The sequence below is a fragment of the Lissotriton vulgaris genome, chromosome 2_1 (genome assembly GCF_964263255.1).
Source record: "Lissotriton vulgaris chromosome 2_1, aLisVul1.2, whole genome shotgun sequence".
In the NCBI taxonomy this organism is placed as follows: domain Eukaryota; kingdom Metazoa; phylum Chordata; class Amphibia; order Caudata; family Salamandridae; genus Lissotriton; species Lissotriton vulgaris.
Genome location: NC_141687.1, coordinates 618,772,509 through 618,789,853, shown reverse-complemented (window position 1 = coordinate 618,789,853; position 17,345 = coordinate 618,772,509). Strand labels below are relative to the sequence as shown.

Genomic DNA, 17,345 nt, shown 5'->3' with positions numbered 1-17,345 from the left:
TCAGTGTCATGCTCGCGATTCGTGGGGTCGCTCGCTCGTGGCCGCTTGATGTAAGCACTTTGATTAAGGGTTTGTGATCGGTTCGTAGCGTGATTCTGCCTCCCCATAGGAACTGCCTGAACTTCTCCATCGCCCACACTGCCGCCAGCATTTCTTTTTCAATTACACTGAAATTTGGCTCATTGGGGGCTAACGCTCTTGATGCAAAACTCACGGTGGAGACTTTACCTCCTGCTGATTGTTGGGTGAGCACTGCCCCTAATCCCCGATCGCTGGCATCTGTGGTTAGTATAGTGTGTGCTTCTTGGTCGAACCCTTGTATGCAGGGCCGGTTCTAGGATTTGCGAGGCCCTGGGCTAAAAGGGAATGTGCGAGGCCCCTCTAATGGAGACCATTCACAGACACTGTGGGAGGCCTATTGTGCACCATTTTGTCGCCCCCCCCCACAGTTTTAACTTTGAGCCCACAAGCATTTCTCACACCTTCAGTCCGATAGGTGTGAGAATTGCTTGTGGGCTAAAAGTTAAAACTATGGGGGCGCCAAAATGATGGACAATGGGCCTCCCACAGTGTCTGTGAATGGGTCTCCTTTCAATTGAAGGGAGCGTCTCCCTTCCTTATGTATCCAGATACCATCCCTGAGAGGCCAAGGGAGGGGGGCCCCTCCATTTCAAAGAAAGGTGACCCCTTTCTTTGAAATGGATCGCCAGGGAACCGACAGGACACATCACCAGTGCGTGGCCCCATGCTGGTGGGCTGAGTGCGAGGCCCTGGGCAGCTGCCCACCCTGCCCATGCCTAGAGCCGGCCCTGCATGTATGGGGACTGCCTCGCAGATGCTCCTTTTCATCTCCTCGAACTCTCCTTGCTCCTCCGCACCCCATCGAAATGTGGGCTTGTCTTTCAATACCTGACGCATGTGATGGGTTTTTGATGCGAAGTGAGGGACAAACTTCCCATAGAACTCTGCCATTCCGAGGAAAGTCCTTATGTCTTCCTTGCTCTTTGGGGTGGGTGCACCTTTGATGGCGCTCACGTTCGCCGCTTTGGGTTCAATGCCCCGGTCACTTATTTTGTGTCCTAAGTAGGTGACTTTCTTAACTCCAAACTTACATTTGTCCCATTGGGCCGTCAGTCCGCTGTCCTTGAGGGTGGTCAGGACTATCTTAAGCTTCCTGTCGTGGTCTTCTCGCGACGTTCCCATGACCAGGATGTCGTCCTGGAAATATTGGATCCCCTCCAGTTTGTGGAACAGGCGATACATCAGCTTTTGGAATACTGCCGCCGCGGATGCCAGCCCGAACAGCATTTTAAGAACTTGTAACACCCAAAGGGTGTGATGAAGGACGTCAGGTGGTTGCATGACCGGTGCAGTTCAATTTGGTGGTAGGTTGAAGTGAGGTCAATCGTAGAGAACCATTCCACTCCCTGGGTCTTGGCCAGCATTTCATTTATTTTGGGGAGCGGAAATTTGTCTACCACAATAAACTTGCGGAGGTCCACACAAAGCCTCACCTTTCCGTTAGGCTTCTGTGCCACCACCAGCGGTGCCAACCATTCTGCACTGTCGATGGCCTCTATCACTCCGTTGTCTTCTAGCCTCTGCAGTTCTTCTTGCACGGCTAAGGAACAAAATATAATGATGGACCCTTCCTAATGTCAGCACCTGACTATCTTTCTCCCCGTAACTCGAACACATCGTCGCTGTGGGTGTTTCGGCGGAACGAGGGCTGTGGATGGGCGCCGGCTGTTTTATTACGAATGGCCTGCTGGAACACAGTGCCCACACCCTCCTCCCTTGGACTAATAGGACCACTTGTCCACTTCCATTTCTACAAATTACTCAGTATACGATTTGAGACAGACACAAATAAAGGTGGCAAGAACGTTTTCACTGCTCAGGAACCCTGTAAAGCACTACTTCATCGTCCATTAACATGCTTACAGTCCAACCCTGATATTTCGGCATTGGAATGAAATAATATATATTCCGGTTCGCACATCAGGATTACAGTGTCCGGGAAGGCGCCCCACATTCTCTTTAAAAGCGACGTACCACAAATTTAAAGCCCTGAAGAAGTCCCAGCTTGGGACGAAACTGAAAATAAAGATTATCAGAAGACTATCAACATCTCTTTGAGAAATATTTCTTCATTGTGCCTAAATACCATTTGCACTTATTGTCTTGCTTTTTGTGGTGCACCTTTGCGGTTGTTTTATTTCTTCTTGCACGGCTGTCTGATCCTGAATTGAATATTCCGTACCTTATGGCTTTTGGGTTTTGCTCCTTCCATTAGACAAATCTTGTGGGTATACCTTGTGAGGTGACCAATTGTGTCTCTGAACACTTCTGGAAACTCATCCTTCCATGCCTTCGCCTCATATGTCTCGGCTTCTTTCATTACTACTACCTGTGTACGTCCCCCTGGATTCAGCTTTATTCCTAGGGCTCCTTGGTCTTTCCATCGTAGCACGATTGGGCCCTTTTCTGCGACGTACAGCTTGCCTCCTGTGGTCTTCCCCTTGAATGTGAATGTCAATGGGCAGTATCCTACCATGGGAATGGGTTCCCCCGTGTATGTTACCGGATGAATGTCCGATGGTAATAATTATCGCCCCACTTTGGGCGCAAATTCTCTTTTCCAAACACTCCTCTGGATGATTGTGTAAGGCGACCCCGAATCTGCTACCATCGTCGTCTGTACTCCACCTATCTCCATTTCACACTTTGGTTTCTTCTCCGTGGTCCCATCGATTCCTAGTATCTGGTCTTCGATCATCAGGACTTCATCGTCTTCGCTCCCATCTGTTTCTTCCCCTCCTTGGACAGACTCTTGTGCTATGTACTTGACTTCGGGTCTCGCCAGTTTCCTCCTGCACACCTTCTCATAGTGTCCCACTAGGCCACAGAACGCGCACTTGGCCCCAAAAGCCGGGCACCCTTTGTCGCTCGCAGCGTGCGCTGTGCTCCCACATCTGTAGCATGCGTTCTTGCTCCAGTTCCTTTGCCCTTGAGTCCTGTATGTTTTCTGGCTCTGCCTTTTGTAGGTGCGTGGTCCTTGGTGCCCTGTTTGTTGCTTGGCTTCGGTACTCCTCCTATCCGTCACTTTGCACACCGCAACCCCATGGTTGGTTTCTTGCCTTGCCGCTTCTGCACACCTTTTAGACATCTCCGCCTTCTTCACCAGCGCCACTACTTCTTTCAGGGGGGCATCCCCATTTACCCACAGTTTTTCTTGGATCGACGTGATGACAGTGTGCATAATTATTTGATCGCGGATCAAGTCTTCTTGCAAAGCTCCAAACTTGCACGTGAGAGCTAACTTTTGCAACGCCGCTACATATTTATCCACCGTCTCGCTCTTGTCCTGTTTTCTGTGGTAGAAGTTGTACCTGTCGATGGCTGTGCAGACTACTGGTCTGTAATGAGCGTCCAGGTCTTCCAGCGCATGTTGGAACACGTGCGTGTCTGTGGCCGGTCTGTCTGGCTTTACCAAATTGGAATATACTTTCTGACCCGCAGGCCCTAGATTGTGCAACAATATCTTCTTTCGCCGCACTTCCGTGAACTCATTTTCGCCTTCTTCCTCCAGTGCTGATAGATAGTTAAGGAAGTATTGCTTCCAGTCTTCCCAGGGCATGTCAGGTTCGCCCATTTTTTGCAGGAATGGTACTGGAGTGGTCAATGCTGACGTTTGGGCGCACATGGTTGGTCCCCTTGCTGCGTCGTCTGCTCCCCCTTCGCTTTCCTCTGGGTCTGAGGTGTTGTGTATGTCCTCCTCTGACTAAGCACCTTCTGGCGGTACTTCTACCCCCTCCCGCTCTTCTCTGCTGGTCTGGGGCTCCAGTGTCGCTGTTGCGGGGAGCGCCGTTGTTCCACCTGCCTGTAGGTGGGTTTAGGATTTTGGTTGCGGGGAGTGCTGTTGTCCCACCTGCATGTAGGTGGTTTTATGAGTGTGTCACCCCCCTTTTTTTCTTTTTGTTTGCACGCCAACTGCCTCTCACCACACTTCCCGGGGATGGGCTTGTGGTCGTCTGTGCAGTGTAATTGCGCCTTCGCTCTTCGCTGCCACGCTCCCGTGTGTGCGTTGGTGTTCTCGTGGCATAGGCCGGCTGAGCTGTGCTGCTGGGTCCGTGGAACTATCAGACATTATAATGCCATTACAATGTAGTGGCCTGCCTTGTGCCTAGAAATGATACCCAAGACTCCGTTTGCGGTTTTGTAATGGTTTAATGTAAAACCGCTACACTTTTATCTTAGATACACCGGGAGCGCCGGATGAGCCGTCCGCACTTCAATTATCTAAGATGGCCGCCGCCTGATATCCGGTACAGCCACTGCCGATCTAGGGAGACTAGACCGTTACACCACAGTCAACAAAGACAAGATGAGAAAATAACTAGTAATACGGCCACGCCACAATAATTTATGCGGCATAATTGCCATTTCTTGCTGCATAATTCCAGTGAAATTAGGGCTTCTGAGATGGGTCTTTCCGAAGAGCAAAGACACAAACCTCACAATCTCTGGTGGATACGGCAATGTTGGAGATCACCGGTCCTTTAGATAGCACATGGACGGGGGAGGCCCAGCCTGACCGGTGAGGGGCCAGTGACAAAACCCTACTGGGGGCAGTCACAAAAGCAGGTAGCAGCTAAGCCCAGGAAAACGATGGGCGCCGACAGGTCAGCTTGGTTTCAAGCAACCATCTTAGGGGGGGCGTCCTGGGTGCGCCACAGTGTTATAAAGACATGCCCCCCACCTCCCCACCCCCCAAGAGCCATGTGCCTTCGTCTCTGTGTGTTTCCTCTGGGATTACTCAGATGACAAGGGTTCATCTATCCAGTGAACCTTTAGATAGCAGTGGCCCTTTAGATGGGTGCAGCAGGACTGATGAGGGGCCCGCAACAAACCTCTACCAGGGGGCGGTAATGAAAGTGGGCTGCAGCGAAGCCCAGGAAAACGGCAGGCATCGATTGGTCAGTTCGGTTTGAAGCAACCAATCGGCGTGGGCCCACTGGGTGCACCACAAGGTTAAAAGGGCGTGGCCTGCACCTCCTGCAGGAGTCATGTGCGTTTGCCTCTGGTTTTTTCCACAGAGATTACACAGATGACAGGGTTCATATGCCCAGTGGAGTGGTTGACGTGTTCCTCCTGAATGTTTTAGGGATACTCGAGCTGCTGGATCTACTAGTCGTGGGGGAGCTGTTGGTGGTCAGTAAACCACCTCCAGCGTGGCAGGGAGTCATGAGGTTTAACAATAAACATCTTCAAATAAGGCATTAAAAGTGCAAGGTCATTGGGATGCCTTACAGCAGGGACTCTTGAGACAAGTGCAATTGCTCGAACAAGGTCCTTAGGAAACCTTACGGCATGGACTCTTGAGACAAGTGCAATTGCTCGAACAAGGTCCTTATGAAGCCTTACGGCATGGACTCTTGAGACAAGTGCCAAGACAAGGTCCTTGGGATGAATCATGGCAGGCATACTTGAGGGGAGACAAAAAAGGGTAAGATAGGGTCAGCGCTGGGCGGACACAACACTTGCACCCCGGACATGGCCACGGGCCAGGAATGCCAGACATTGGGTAGCACGTTGAAGCCTCGAAGCCGCGACCCACTGTACCAAGTAAGTGACAGAAGTAGAGTTGTCACTGCAGTTTGAAAGTGACTTATGACAACCTTGAAGAGACATCATGACTGTAAGGATGATGCATTGCAGGATTAGGCAAGTTATGGTTAGTAAAATGTAATAAAGTAAAGGATGTAGACTGTAACCTGTTATGAAAATGTCTTACGTTGTATACACACAATAAGCCAGAAATGAGCATGTTGATGACCAATGTCATCATGACAAGTGTGGACCAACTATGATGTGAATAAACTGCGGCTGTTCCAACACCACTAAAGGTCTTGGTGTACATAATTGATGGGAAAGAAGAAACGGTGTGAGGGCCTGTGAGTTGCTCGCACAGTTTGGGGGAGGGGACAGGCGGCAGCACATGCTTCACTCATGCACAAGAGAATAAGGAGACCAGAAGCATAAGAAGAGAGCGAGAGGGGCTCTGCTGGAGGGCAGGGGAGCGAGACGTACAGAACACACTATTTCATGGAAGGACACATTAAATGCAGCCATTGGCCAGTGCTTAATTTGTACAAATGAGAAAATAAATACGTGACCAAATATCGAGGCTGACTAGTTGTGATGTCACCTCATTCCTCTTGCTTCCACCACCCTACACTTAGTTTCTTCATCTCACTCTTATTGGTTCTTTTTGATCCATGTTTTCTCCCTTTGTCACTTTTTTCTGTCTCTCTCTTCCATTTGCTGGCTTTGTCTCTGTAGCTCTGGATCAAACGGTGATGATAAGAGATAAATCTCAGTTCCCAAAAATGAGTGCAGCTGACACCACCTGAAAACACTGATAATGCCATTGGCCATACATGATACACCATGGTGTTTACTACCGGTTACTGCTTTTATCAAAACCAGGCCACAGTGTTTGCATTAACCAGACCCAATCAGACAAATTGACTGAAATGATACGTTATTAACAAAAAACAACCCCACAGTTGAATGTCTGACATGCTAAACCCCCAGACTTACACTCAGTGCATGACTGCGTAGGTGCTCCTGTCGTGTGAACCTCTTGCCGCAGGTCTCGCAGGGGTATGGCCTCTCACCGGTATGGGAGCGGATGTGGCGCTTCAGAATGCCCTTCTGCTTGGCAGTGTATGGGCAGAACGGGCACTTATGCAGCTTTATTGGAACAACAAGAACCTCCCCTTTACAATAAAAGAGAGAGAGAAACATACCGTAAAGGGACGGAGAGTGAAGAAGAAACCATGAACAGATGTTAAAACGTCACTTATTAAGGAAACCCCCTATGCCCACTCCCACAGAAAGAATGATAGGAGCATCTTAGTATAAAAAGCTTTACTTAATTAATTCAGCGGTGAAACCAGGTATCATTCTGTGTCCAGATATTTTAAAGAGCTCCTGCAGCTAGGTCCCTAGTTCCTGCCTTGACCATCTCTTTAGTAAATTCACAGAGGGCCGCCTTTTGCTCACACTTCTATACATGCTTTTGTTGAAGCTGTTGACTCCTCAAGGTCAGCCCTGGCCAAGCTTTCCGAGGCCTGAAAACATGTATCTGCACCCTGATAAAGAAGGTCAGTCACAACCGCCTCCGGTGGGGGGCAGAAGGGGAGGATATGTAAGGGGGGTGGGGTGCTTAACTCATCAGTTAATCTCTAATGGGCCTGTCTTCCTATGCCCATGCCCATACACAGACGGGTTCCCACAGCTAAGTCTTTAGTGCCAGAACCCACCAGTGACCACTGAGGCGGGCTGCCACCCTGTTCTCACACCACATGGCCCACCCATGCACACGCCACGCTGTCCAAACTGATCTGCAGAGCAGCGTGGTTATTCCCATTGGTAAGCAAACCTCAAAAGCTTTCATGATATATAAATTGAAAGGTATTTCGATCAAACTAGCAGAAGGTTTTAGAATTCAAACAGAATGGTCAGAGAAAGTCCCAGCTAGGCATTCCGCCTCTTATTGGGAAGAACACCCTGGGGCAGGTGTGTGTGTGGTCCGAGTGTGCGGTGGCAAAACAGCAATGCAGACCTTCAGTCATCTGCATAAAGAATACTTATGGAGGATGCCTGGAGTATGTACACAGCACGCATGTCGGAATAGAGAGTCACTCGCTCACAACAGCGTACACGGCAAGGTGCACTAAGAGAGTATATTTATATTAAACGATCAAAAGATGATGCCGCAATCCAGTACCTCGATTTTTTTGTGGACTGAGCACATCAGGCAGGCAACAACCACATGCTTATCGGTCTCGGTCCTTCTCCAGTAGAAGAAGCATTCCCTTCAGACGCGCGGCAATAGAAACATCAACTGATTTTACAGAAGCGAATGTGTTTCCTGAAAAAATGTATTTCAGCGGCAGACGCTCACTAAAAGAAGGGTCAACCAAAAAGGACGTTTATCAGCCTTGAATTCCTCGTAGCAAAAAAAAGGCCAGCATGATGCACGGGCTGATGGGGCCAGCACTGCGTGGGAACGCGTGGTATATGAAACTGATAACATGGCTATCAATGGAAGCTCTGAACGCGAATGCAAGGCCAGACAGGGAGATACATTTCTACAAATGCCTTAAAACCCTTTAGTTATAAAGTATTGGACCGCTCCCATGTGGAGTTGGGGGTACAGAGCTGGAGTTTAACTTTAAGGGCTGTAAAGACAAACTAGGACTCCTGTTAAACCAGCACAGACAACGATAATAATTGATATAGCACAACAGTGACACCCAGTGGTATTCCAGAGCTATAGTAACATCAGTTGGCCTGCAATACAGAACGAGGGTGGTGGGAGATTAGGATCGTTTATATGGATAGGGAGAATAGAAGCTTGAAAACCTCACCAACCCACAGTTTGGATTCAGCTTCAGAAAGACAATCTGTGAAGCACTACTTTGAACATGTTCTGGCCAGCTAAAGAGTTGTCTTACTCAGCAAGAGTCTCCGCTGGCCTGAAGACTGTTTCGAAGTGTCATTTTGACGTTGCCAAGGGCTGTTGAGATGAAGTATCTGAAAGCACTGTGAGCAAAATCCGGTAACTGTGCTGCCCACACCCCATCATATCCCCTGTCAAAATGGACCCCAAAAATTGTTATGTTAAGTGTATTTGTTAAGCACACTATCATCGGTGAGGGTATCCTGGCGGTGCGTGTACCTAGCAGGGCCGGACTGGCAGTAGTGGGCACCGTGCATTTCCCCAGTTGGCCGCTAGGGTGGGGGCCGATTTTGGGCCCCTGGGGGCCGTTTTTGTTACAGGGCCGTTTTTGCAGCAAAATCGGTGCTGTAACAAAATCGTCCAACGCAGCCCTGGCAAACAACTCGGCCGCTCCCAGGGGGCCGGCCGAGCTCTTTGCCAGGGCCATTTTTGGTTCCCAGTCCGGGCCTGGTACCTAGCCTGTCCAGTGCAGGGGTTTAATCAAAAAGCCAGGTCTTCAGCTTCTTGCAGAACTCAAGAAGAGAGGAGGAGGAGCTGGTGTCTCTTAGGATGCCATTCTGTGTTTTAGGAGCAATGTACAAGAAGGCCCGGCCTCTGGATCTGTTTGTGTTTATTGCAAGGTGTGTACTAGTAGGAGTCCTGCAGAGCGGAAGTGTCTGGGGGGTTGATGGAAGGTGATGTGATTGTTCAAGTAATCGGGCCTGTGTTGTAGAACACCTTAAACATGTGAGGAGTTGGAACTGAGCGTGTTTATGTATTAGGAGCCAATGGAGTCCCTGAGGTGTGGTGTGTGTTATGAGTGGAAGGTTGAGGATGAGTATGGCTGCTCAGTTCTGGATTGTTTGTAGACTTCTGGTGAGTTTATTCGAGATCCCGGCATAGATGGTGTTCCAGTAATCCAGTTTGCTGATGACAAGGGCATGACTGATGATTTTTCTAATGTTGCCAAGGAGCCATTTGAAGATTTTGCTCAGCAACCTCAGGGTGCAGAAGCAATTCGCTATGATGGCGTTGAATTGTGCAGTCATGTCCGGTTTACTATCAATGATGATACAGAGGATCCTGGAATGGGTGCTGGTGGTGGGTGTGGGTCAAAGGTCATCCAGCCACCAGGTGGTGTTCCATGGTGAGGTGTTGTTCTTGAATAAAACTACTTCTGTCTTGTTGGTGTTCAGCTCGAGAAAGTTGGACTTAATCAAGTTGGTGACTTTGGCCATGCAGGCGGTGACCTCATTCCTTGGTCGAAGGTCTTGTCCAAGAATGAAAGTATGAGTTGTGAGTCAATGGCGAAGAAGAGGATGTTGATATCGTGAGCGTGCACGACAATGACCAAAGGAGTCGTGTGTGCATTGAAAAGGGTTGGCCTGCCGGATGAACCTTGAGGCACTCCACAGATTAGAAGGGGATGGGCGCGCACTGTCTCGACTCCCTGTACAGTTCGCCCCTTTGCATTATTTTTTTTATTTTTTAGAGTTTTATATAGCGCAAACTAGACTTGAGACATCAGGTATCAGAGCGCTTTACTTAGCACCGGTTTCATTACAGAAGGACATATTCATTATGGTGAATGCAGTTCACAATTAGCATTTACTTGAATATTAGTAGTAGTATTTCACCAAAGTTGGCACAGGTAGTGCTGCTCATCTGTAGACCCATGTTTCTGGATTTTATCATTCATCAATAGAGATCAAAAACAAATGTTATCAGGGGTTGCTGGGAATGCTGCCACAGTCCTCTCAGGTCTCAGTACCTCTGACATGCACACAGGTGCATCTCGAACAGCTCGTCAGCCCACTGGCTCAATGGCGCCATTTGAAATAGAAGGGGGATGGGAGAAAACTACCTCACATCCTAGCACAGTTTGCTCCTTTGCATTATGGTGAATTCAGTTCACAATTAGCTCTTACTTGAATATTAGTAGTAGTATTTCACCAAAGTTGGCACAGGTAGTGCTGCTCATCTTTAGATCCGTGTTTCTGGACTTTATCCTTCATGAGTAGAGATCAAAATTTATTTTTATCAGGGGTTGCTGAGAATGCTGCCACGGTCCTCTCAGGTCTCAGAACCTCTGCACCTGTATCTCCAAAAGCTCGTCCGCTCAATGGCTCAAGGCAGCCAATTTAAACAGAAGGGGGGTGGGAGAATACTGTCTCACATCCAGCACAGTTCGCCTCATTGGATAAGGTGAGTGCAGTTAACAATTAGCATTTACTTTAATATTAGTAGTCGTATTTCACCAAAGTTGGTGCAGGTAGTGCTTGTCATCTCTAGACACATGCTTCTGGATTGTATCATTCATCAGTAGCAATCTAAAACGCATTTTATCAGGGGTTGCTGAGAATGCTGCTGCAGTCCTCTCAGGTCTCAGTACCTCTCACAGGCGCACTGCACTTATCAGAATGCAATGGGGTGAATAGCGCTGAAGGTTTCCTGAAGCCAACAAGCTGTTATGCTGACCTTAGCTGCACCTGCATACCAGTGGAAGGGTACTGTACCTGTGAAGACTTGGGCAGCATTTCAGCAACCCAAGATGAACTTTCTGTGCTCTCTACTACTTCTACTCTCTACTGATGAAGGGTAAAACCCCAAAACACATGTCTAGAGATAACAGCACTACCTGCACCAACTTTGGTGGAAAACTACAGCAACTTTGAAGTAAGTGTACTGCATTTGCCAGATTGCAATGGGGTGAACAGTGCAGGGATGAACGGCAGTGTGCTCCCCCCTGTCCTTAAAAGGCTCCTTTGAACCAACACCGCTCACCCAGAATGCACCTGTGTGCCTGTGGAGTGGCACTGTACCTGTGAAGACTTGGGCAGCATTTCAGAAACCACAGATTACTTTCCTCTGCTCTCTACTAATGAAGGGATAAACCCAGAAACACGTGTCTAGAGATAACAGCACTACCTGCACCAACGTTGGTGAAAAACTATAGTAACTTTGAAGTAAGTGTACTGCATTTACCAGAATGCAATGGGTGAACTGTGCAGGGATGAAAGGCAGTGTGTACATGTGAAGACTTGGGAGGCATTTTAGCAACCCAGATGACTTTTCTCTGCTCTCTACTAGTGAAGGGTTAAATCCAGAAACACGTGTCTAGAGATAACAGCGCTATTTGCACCAACTTTGGTAAAAAACTACAGCAACTTTGAAGTAAGCGTACTGCATTTACCAGAATGCAACGGCTGAACTGTGCTGAGATGAGAGGCAGTGTGCTCCCTCCTCCCTTGCACTCAACAGATGAGTTTGCGGGCTTCTCAGGAGTACAGGACTAGGCTGACAGCTTGTGTCCTATCCGTTAAGAAAGGGAGGATCCAGCGGCAAACGGGCCCTTTCATGAACACGATCTCAAGAAGGTGCCTGATGAGTATGTGATGGGAGACCATGTAAAAGGCTGCATAGAGGCCCAGGATGATGAGGGTGACATAGTCACATCTGTCCAGGATCATTCAGATGTTTTCAGTGGTAGTGGTGAGGGCGGTTTCTGTACTGTGGTTTGGTCTGAAGCCAGACTGAGTGGCGTTGGTTGTTGCTGAGGTAGTTGTCAAGGCACCTGATGATGAACTTCTCTAAGACCGTGGTTAGGTATGGTAGTGTGGAGATTGGTCTGTAATTGGCTCGCAATGCAGGGTCAGCAGAGGATTTCTTGTAGGGTGGAGGGAGTGGGCTGACAGTGGTGTGTTTCCAAGCATCCAGGAAGGTGGCTGAGGTCATGGAAGAACTGAGGATGTGTGTTAGTGATTTGCAGAGTGGTAGGAGCCCTGTGGTGAGGGTGTGGTGGCACAGGGGTCAGATGGGGCCCGGAGTAAATGGACTTCATGGTAGTAGAGGGTCATTGGTGGCGATGGTCGGCCACATTGTCAGGGTTAGTTTGTCAGTTTAGATGGAAGCTGCTTAGGAGGGGTGGTGGTAGCCAGTTGAGGGTCAAAGTTGCAATATAATGGAGATAATCTTTTTGAAGAAAAATTCAGAGACCGTGTTGCATAGGTTTTGTGAGGGGGTGATGGGGCTGGAACCTGCTGTGGTGCAGTGCGGTGAACTCTTTAATGATGATGAATATTTCCTTGCTACTGTTGGAGCCACTGTTGATACGGTCTGCAAGAGCTGTGGGCTGGATATTCCAGATCTGTTGGTGAAGATGTTTTTGTCTGCAGTGCCTTGACTTATTCTCCACTTACGCTCTAATTATTTGCTGTGGCGTTTCGTCAGCCTGAGCTCATCTGTGTATCAGCTGGTCTGTGGTTAGGTTCTTGCTGTTTTGTGGTGCCTGAGGGGAGCGAGGGTCTCAGCACATGTGGTAATGCAGATACTGAAGTTTTCAATGGCTTCTGGCAGGCTGCTGGTGTGCTCCAGCCAGTGCGCAGAGAGTGAGAAGTTGAGTCTTCCTCTAGGATGTTTTTTCCAGCAGTAGCAGGTAAGTCTGGTAGTGGTAGGTTTGTGGTATTGCAGGACAGGGATGCTAAAGCTGATGTGGTCGTGGTCTGTCCAAGCAATGGCTTGTCAACTGTGATGTTGCTAAAGGAGGTAAAACTTGGATCCAGAACATGTCCTGCCCTCTGGGGGGGTGTCTGGTAAGATGCTGGCTGAGACCGAGGTTCAAAAGGCTTTCTAGTAGTCAAATCGTGTTTACACAATTTCTAAGTGAAAATTCAGGTCTCGGGGAGGAAGAAGGTCGATGACGAGGGGTTCAATGAAGTCTGTGATATTGGTGGCATAGGTGGTGCGTGGCCCTGGAGGTCTGTATACGAGGGTTCCACGTAGATTGAAGTTTGCTTTGATCTACTGATGGAACATGTTCCATGTAGCTAGTAGGTGTGTCTGTGGATGTGATGCAGCTGAATGTGTCTTTGCGTATGATGGCGACTCTGCCCATGGGCTTGTACTGGAGGTCCTGCCTGGATGATCTTGTAGACAGTGAGAATGGCTGTGGCGAGGTTTGGTTTAGGTGTTTCTGTGAGGTAGAGCGAGTTTGGACAATGGTTATGTATCAGATCCCATATTTCTGTGACATGTTTGGTGAGCGAGCAGGAGTTAAGGATCATACACGAGAGCGCTGAGGACTGTGTGGGTGGTGCTTTATAGGGATGCAAGAGTACTTACAAGAGGTGCAGAACTCTTCCTCTGTGTTGTATGATGTGGCAAAAGTGTGGCGAGTGGCTGCCAGGACTGAGAGCGAGGAGGGTCGCAGTGGGGTAGCGTACAGTACGTGCAGGACCATGGTTCCTAGCAGTGGATGTGCCCAGAGATGACTGCAACCTCTGCACTCTTACACCCTGCGGCTGCCATTAAGTAGGTCCCGGAAGGGGGAGGAGCCCAGAGGTGGTGGGCAGGGCTGAGGCAGTTGTGGGATGTGGGAGAGCAGGAACAAGGGAAAGAGCACTGGGCAGAGGAAAGAGATTGAAACACATTCACAGAGTCATGAGCCAAAAACAAAGGGAACAAGCATTGGTATAGCCAATAGGTCCCGCCTTTGGGACCTTATAATTTAGGTATGCAGCACAATATCCTTAATAATAATAATAATAATCCTGTATTTGTAAAGCAGACAGCTACCCGTAGGTTTCCCGGCGCTGGGGGCCGTCGGGAAGATTAAGCAAGCTATTGCCCAGAGTCACATGGTGCTGGGCATACCCCTGCCGCCCGTGTCAGGGTTCGAACCATGATCCCCAGCGTCCAGCGTCAGTCGCCCTGGCCGCTGCGCCACGCCTCCTCCACCTCATCCTTACTGCAACAACATTAACTGTTGCATGGCTAACCACACATAAGGTCCCAAAGGCGAGACCTATTGGCTATACCAATGCTTGTTACAACCTGCATGCAAAAGAGGAGGAAAGTGGAGGAACGTGGAGGACTGAATACAAGAGAGAAAGAATGGAAGAAGAAATGGCAGATGGAGCTCAAGTGGGAGAGTGAGTGAGAGAAGAGAGAACGAGAGGAAAGAGAATGAAGGGGAGAGAGAGAGAGAAATAAGGGGAGAGAGTGAATGAAGGGGAGAGAAAGAGAGGGAGAGAAAAGGGGATCAGAGAGAGAGAATTAAGGGGGAGAGAGAGAGAGAATTCAAGAGGGGGAGAGGAGAGAGAGAAAGAGAGTGGGAGGCGAGAGAGAGATCTAATGATGTGCAAACCCGTTTTGCAATAGCAAATATTCGAAAACATCGGCTTTGTGATTGCAAAACAGGGACTCGCAATACCATTCTTCCTCCCAAAGCACACAATGTGCCTGTTTGACATCAGGGGAGAATGCGCTGTCTACTCTTCTGGTGCCAACAGCTCCCGTCCCATTAAGGATGGCATAGCTGCTTTGAGAAAGCAAGTGTTTGAAGAGTCACTTTCAGTTCTAAGCCTGATCTGCTGACTTTCTAAAACCGACGTGCGCATCAAGTTTGTATTTCAGCAGCAGTTGGACAACAAGAGAATAGGAACTGCTTGGTGCAGAAGCTGAATTTGGGTGCAGGGGCACCATTGCTATGCTGCAAAGTAAACCAATGTATCTTGCAGAGAAAAAAATAACAAAGCAGATTGCTTTTTGCAAACAATGCACATATGAAATAAAGAAGTGAATGCATTCCACAATCTGTACTTTTCACTAATGAAAAGTACATCAAGCTTACATGAAAGCTTTCCATATGTGTATTTGATTTCTTAGTGCAATGATACACGAGCACGATACACTGGAAGAAGCCGCAAGAGGGCGCACAAGGAATAAGAAGTAAAAGTTGAATTATGTAGCACCGAAACTATGTTGGGTGCAATTCGTGATAGGATGAAGCGAAGAAAGGGAAGCTAGACGGCTTGCATGAGGAAGACACTGAGTGGGGAGGCAAGGAAAGGGAGCAATAAAAGGGCGAGATATGGGAAAACAAGCCCAAATCCCAAAGATAAAGGCATAATTAAAATCAGAGGCAGCGGCGTAGGAAGGCAGCAATGAGAGCAGGGAGGAGGCGGGAGCAAGGAGACAACAGATGGCTTAATGAGCCATGACGAGAAAGGAAAGCCAGATGGCGCCTCTGCTCTCAACCGTGCGCGTAACCGCAAGCTTTAGGTCACAAGCAAAAGCATGTGGTAGGATTTCTGAAGCCCACTTACTAAAATTCTCACCAGTACAGCGCATGTGCTGGCTCAGACGAGACCTAAAACGCAGAGTAGAAGAAAGGCAAACAACAGAACTGAATAGTCACAAAATGGTGTGCAAACGGAACAGAAAATGGGCAAAAAGTCTCAAAACTGTGTAAAGAAAAGAGCTGAAGATGGGGAAAAAAAAGTCAAAAAACATAGCAGAAAATCGGGCTAAAAGCACACATGGGGGTAAAAACATATCAGAAAATGGAGAGAAACAGGCAAGGAGAAAGAGAGAGAGAAGATCGAGGGAGAAAGATAGAGAGCGACCAGGAGAGGTGTGATGCAGGAACTTCAAGGCAAGTCAGGTCAGGTGACTCTGGGGGGGCTAGGGATAAAACACCTGTTTAAAGAACTTGCTTGATCAAACAGTGAGGTCTTTGGTGAATTTAGAAGAAGCTCACACCAGTTATTTATTTATGTAACAATATTTGTAAAGTGCAGACACTCATCCCTATGGGGATATCACAGCGCTCTAGCTGTCACAGGTTGTGTTAAGAAAAAAAAAATCATAGGGGACAAATCACTTAGGGGAGGAAATAGTTATTTGAGGAAAAGCCAAGTCTTAAGCTTTTTTCAGAAGCTAAGGTCGTCATTCGTTAGGCGAAGATCCAGGGGTAACAGATTCCAATGTACCGCAGCAAGATGGGTGAAAGATCGGCATCCGGACATAACTTTTGTGATGCACAAGGATTTGGCAAAGGCGAAGTTAGATTATCTCTAACTTCTTGAGGGTATATCAAATTCCAAATGTCACAAAGAATTATAGGGCCAGTGTTATGAAGGGCTCAGTGTGCGTGGCAAAGAAGTTTGAATTTAGCCCTTTTCAGATGGGGAGCCAGTGAAGGGTTTTTAGGGAGGCCGAGGCAGAGTTGTACCTGGCCTTTGGTGCATATTAAATTTGCCGCCATATTTTGTATCACCTGGAATCTGATGAAACGGTAGTTGGCCATCCAATCTACTGACTACTAGGCTTGGACTATAGTACTGCACCAGTTTACTGGAATCCAGTAGAACAGTTTGAGCAGACTGTAGTATTTGCAGCACGTGGCATTGTTTGCTACTTTTTTTTATCTAGGCTTGGGTCCCAGAGATACCAGCCACCATGAAGAGTCCCAAATCTGGTAGACAAAGCCAAATAATATAATTTCAGACCTGTCAGCATTTAGTTTTAAATAGTGTGCCTTCATCCAGCTGGCAACCTCCGTGAGGCATCTAGAAATATTCTGTCTAGTGTCGTCAAGTTTTCTCCCCAATAGAGATGACCAATTAGTGTCATCAGCATATGAGCATATCTGGAATCCCCACTTGCGAACCAGCTTAGCGAGGGGTGAGACGTACACATTAAAAAGCGTTGGGCTCAGAAAAGAGCCCTGTGGTACCCCGCATTTTTAGTTATGGTGTGACGATTTCACTGTATTCAGCTGGACAGACTGGGTTCTCTAATTTAAGAATGACCATAACCAACATAGAGCAGTAGAGTGAAGCCCTGTCTGGTGGAGTTTATGTATCATTTGGCAGTGAACGACTGTGTCAAATGCTGCCGAGATATCACGTAGAATCAGGGCAACTATTTTGCCCTGATCTTCTTCAAGCCTTATGTTGTTCAGAACAGCCTGCAGAGTGGTTTTTGTTCCGTTTACCACATGTTTCCAGACACAGTAAGATCTTATAGTTGCCATCAAGCATTTTAAAAC

The 17,345-nt window shown here is 48.1% G+C and overlaps 1 protein-coding gene across 1 annotated transcript in view; it reads right to left on the bottom strand.

Annotated features, from left to right (window-relative positions):
- Positions 1 to 17,345, bottom strand: part of ZBTB8B (zinc finger and BTB domain containing 8B) — a 56,327-nt gene that overhangs the window by 27,403 nt on the left and 11,579 nt on the right. The window contains exon 3 of the mRNA XM_086955701.1: positions 6,607 to 6,785. Within this exon, the coding sequence (XP_086811827.1) occupies positions 6,607 to 6,785 (179 nt within the window). The remainder of the gene's footprint in view (positions 1 to 6,606; positions 6,786 to 17,345) is intronic.